Source organism: Branchiostoma belcheri, unplaced genomic scaffold, assembly GCF_001625305.1.
Source record: "Branchiostoma belcheri isolate BF01 breed outbred unplaced genomic scaffold, Haploidv18h27 scaffold44, whole genome shotgun sequence".
Classification (NCBI taxonomy): Eukaryota; Metazoa; Chordata; class Leptocardii; order Amphioxiformes; family Branchiostomatidae; genus Branchiostoma; species Branchiostoma belcheri.
This window is the reverse complement of record NW_017804065.1, coordinates 1,987,345-1,991,881: the sequence shown is the minus strand read 5'-3', so window position 1 is coordinate 1,991,881 and position 4,537 is coordinate 1,987,345. Positions and strand designations below refer to the sequence as shown.

At 40.7% G+C, this 4,537-nt stretch overlaps 1 protein-coding gene across 1 annotated transcript in view; it reads left to right on the top strand.

Annotated features, from left to right (window-relative positions):
- Nucleotides 1-3,904, top strand: part of LOC109478428 — a 24,863-nt gene extending 20,959 nt beyond the window's left edge. The window contains exons 25-28 of the mRNA XM_019779959.1: nt 1,308-1,416; nt 1,742-1,929; nt 2,898-2,911; nt 3,325-3,904. Coding sequence (XP_019635518.1) covers nt 1,308-1,416; nt 1,742-1,929; nt 2,898-2,911; nt 3,325-3,904 — 891 coding nt within the window. The remainder of the gene's footprint in view (nt 1-1,307; nt 1,417-1,741; nt 1,930-2,897; nt 2,912-3,324) is intronic.
- The last annotated feature ends 633 nt before the right edge of the window (nt 3,905-4,537 follow it).

Genomic DNA, 4,537 nt, shown 5'->3' with positions numbered 1-4,537 from the left:
ATGATACAGCAATTTTCTTTGCATCGAAATCAGTTACTGATATAAACAGAGCCTTGAATGCGGATCTCCGCAATATTGAGAGGTGGCTGGATGCAAACAGACTGACACTTAATGTCCGGAAATGCAAGGCAATGCTTTTTGGCACTGTGAGAAGGCTACGTCTAGATAGCGAACAACTAAATCTTTACTCTTTCCGGAACGTATTTGGAGGTAGTTTCATGTTTCAAGTATTTGGGTGTTTGGCTTGATCCCTGTCTCACATGGAGCATACATATTAACAAGCTATGCAATGCAGTGTCCTCTAGGCTAGGAGTGTTAAAACGTTTAGTACCCATTCTACCGCCTAAGACACTTTCTGTGCTGTTTAATTGTATGGTTCGCCCAAAGATTGAGTGCTGCAACACTGTAAGGGCCAACTGTGGGAAATCTCTCTCTGACAACCTCCAGAAACTCCAAAACCGTGCAGCACGGATTGTCCTCGGTCTGTCACGAATATCACATGTAGATAACGAGCAGCTGTTTTGTTGTTGATTAGAAACAGCTGTTTTCTCACCCATAGTGTCACCGTTTGCAAATGTGTTCGCAGCCGAAAGTTATGGTTCTTTTCGTTCGGTTCGGTTTTTGCTCCCGAGCAAATATCGTCCTTTCCAGTGCATATACTTGTCCTTTGTAGGTCATTGTCAGCTACAAACCCCCGGTAATTAACAATGGGGATTAGCATCATATTATTTAATTATAGTTTTATTTATGTTTTCTGATGATATGTGGGACATAATAATGCCAACCGGATAAGATTCTCTGCTTTTCAAAGAATTTGTGTCATTGTTGCACGGATAGACACCAGCTATGAAACCTTTTTTTTTCCTTTTAATTAACCGATCTGTCAAACTCATTTTTCCAGGCATTGACTCGTGCTCTGATGTGAAGTCCCTACTACCGCGAGCCTCGGACGGAGAGTACACATTTCGCCCATTTCCAACGAACAAGGATGTATCCCTCCGCATCTATTGTTACAACATGGCATCAGGGAACCCAAAGGAGTTCTTGTCCCTACCATCGGGTCCTAATGAGAACTTTGCCCATGTCTATCCTTATAGACTTTTGACTGCAGAGCAATGCAATGGATTAACAACGGTAAGTTAACACTGTTGACAGCAATATTAAATTAATGATTTTACTGTCATGTTTGAAAATTGTGCCTTAGAATATATCAACCATTCAAACTCTTTAAACAAACTCATTGATGCATTGTGTAATCAAGTTCAATTTCAAGACAGTGTAATTTTCTTTATGAATCTATTATTTAGAGGGACTATGACTATGCAGGAACTACGAAGTTCAGCAAGCTAAGAATCAAGTTTCATAAGTCCAGGATCGAGGTTATCCGAGATGACTACACCTTTGCACGGACTACTGGTGCGTACAAGTTTGGTTACTTTACATGACGAGAACATTGCTCCTATCTGCCGAGTTGATACCGAACCTCTATGTAGCACTGCTGTCTAGAAACTGGGTAAAAAGTAAGTCTCAAAAAAAAGAAATGTCTGCACTATCAAATGGCGCAAAGTAAGCGAATATTGAAGGTCAACAAACAAGAATTCACTACAATAATCTCTACAGTATGTTTAACTGGCAGCATGCAACCTAATAATCTTTTAGGTAAACTTGCCCCACGCTGTATGGGGAAAACTTAAAAGTTTTCGATTTGCTTTCCTTTTATAATGACTGTATTTATTGACAGATGGGCGAGATATAAAATTCGGACACGCTGGAGACTGCTATTCAGCATTACAGGGATGTGCTAAGGGAAAGTTTAAGGTGAATCTGACTGGGACAAAACTCAAACTGGCAAACGTCGAATGGAAGTTAAACGAACACTGGCCACAAAATCTGCAAATCTCTGACATGACAAAGTCCGATGATGGAAAGGTTTGTCTCTTCTTCATAACGACTTAGTTGTTAACTGTGCTGCACATCTTGCATTTAATTTAAATTTAAGGCAATATCCATGCTTCAAGCCTAGAAGTTTCTTAAGTCTACGGATTTATATGTGCCAAATCATTGAAAATTATTACTTATTATAATTATAAATTAAAGAAATGTTACCTATGGTATCCTAACAATCACCATATTATTGAGGTAACTTCAATCTGCCTCCTGCCCGTTTAGCAAAATTCAGTATTTCGGTTGATACAGTATTTCTTTAGGTTTTATTTCCAAATTGAGCATGAATTGCAGATAAATGGTGAGATGGTACATTAAAAGGTGTTATTGAACATCTCTTTCACCATACCATCCACTTTTAGTGTTTTTTTTTAATTTTCATGTTTTAAACTTTATCTTTTCAACTATTTTTAAATATGTATCGAGATATTGTAAATAGTACTAAAAAAACGTAATTTTGATGCCAATGGTGTTGTCATGAGTAGCAAGTATTAACAGGCCTTCATATTCTAGCACACTTTTTTGTTAAACTTTCTGTCATATACCTTTGAGGTATCTTGTATAGAACGCGAGATGTTAAAATCAAAAGATTTGCTGTTCGAAGCAAAGCCTCAAGACGCACAGAATCTAATAGCTTATTTTTATTTATATCTTGTTGAGGTGCCGTGCCGATTCGCAAACATCCACGCCAAACGCTACCCCAAGTATAACCTCTTTGACAGCAACAAAAATCTGATTTGCGGAGCATGTAATATGTAAAAAAGAGCGAATCTCGAAAACAATGATCGATTAGGATGTGGTTAAGACAAATTGCAAAGTTTTGGGCGTTGCAGAATGTGAAAAATACCATTACTTTGTAAATACATGCCCAGTCATTTTTTAAATTTTACTTTTTTTATAATCTGTAAAATATCCTGTTTTTTTATGATACATCTGACACAATTGTTCTGCAGATTGCCTCTGCCAGGTGTGGTGGATATTGTGCGACCTGCGACCCTGTGGGAGGGAAAATATACCTTATACACGGTCAGTAATGCGCTTTAATTAAGAGTCCAAAGTTGCATCTTACTAAAATGCATTTTTCAGCGACCTATGTGCCCAAATCATAAATGCTCGATGCGTTGTCCTTCAGAATCACAATGTATTGAACTAACGAGATATAAACACAGTAAATATAAAGGGGCTCTCATTAAATTAATCAGCTTCACTGTGAAAGTGTTGACGGAGCTTCACGAGAGTTTTTTAAACATAGACGGCTAGGGCATTCAGCATACATCTCATTCTAACAGCTGTTATCAATGACATTCATGTGCAATAAGGCATTTCGTAAGCCCCTTTTCTAATTTTTGAGAATAAATTGAAAATTAAACTCGTTCCCAGAACCTGTAAAAATCGCGAGGAAAGTAATAATGCTGCGCTGGGCACGAGGTTGTCTAGTGACCAGTGCAGAGCTCCTCCATGGAGCTTACTCGTGCAGTCCTCAGTTCTGCAGAGCTCCTCCATGGAGCTTGCTCGTGCAGTCCTCAGTTCTGCAGAGCTCCTCCATGGAGCTTGCTCGTGCAGTCCTCAGTTCTGCAGAGCTCCTCCATGGAGCTTGCTCGTGCAGTCCTCAGTTCTGCAGAGCTCCTCCATGGAGCTTGCTCGTGCAGTCCTCAGTTCTGCAGAGCTCATCCATGGAGCTTGCTCGTGCAGTCCTCAGCTCTGCAGAGCTCCTCCACGGAGCTTGCTCGTGCAGTCCTCAGTTCTGCAGAGCTCCTCCACGGAGCTTGCTCGTGCAGTCCTCAGTTCTGCAGAGCTCCTCCACGGAGCTTGCTCGTGCAGTCCTCAGTTCTGCAGAGCTCCTCCATGGAGCTTGCTCGTGCAGTCCTCAGTTCTGCAGAGCTCCTCCATGGAGCGCCGCGATACCCCCACAGAGCTCTGCAACAAAACATGTCAATTCGTTGGTTGGCGTCCCATATAAAAATTCGTTTCCTTTTATTTTTGTTTTTCATTGGCCTTATGGTAGTGTATTATAATTGGAGTAGGGTGCATAACACATAGCCAATTTATTTGTTCTACCAAACAAAGAGGTTCTACCTTTTTTCTGTCCTACATTACGGCCAAACGATTACGAAAAATCTTTTTTTTTTAAATCTTGAAAAAAAAAAGATTATTGGTGCTAAAGAATATAAATATTTTGTGCCTCCGTACAATAGGGCAAAAGTAAAGTGTCGTTTATTCATATTTTGGATAATATGCCCAGGCATGGTTTGGGACAAGGCACGGTTTGGGACACCAGATGTTTGCCCTTCTCAGATCGTCTTGAAAGGTCTTGTTCCAAGTGTCTTTCGGCCTTCCCCTGTCTCTTCCTTCTGACGTTTTGGGGGACCCAAGTCATCGCTGTCTTAGAGTGCCTTCTGCTGCACAGACGGAGGCTATGTCCTGCCAACTACATTCTTTTCTCTGTTACGATGGTGCTCAGAGGCTTGGACTTGGACCTGTTCAGGATTTCTTCGTTCGTTATGTGGTCCTGCCACCTCACCTTCAGTATTCTCCTCAGGTTTCTCTGGTGGAAGGCGTCTAGCTTTCTGGATATACTTTAGCTGTAAGTTTC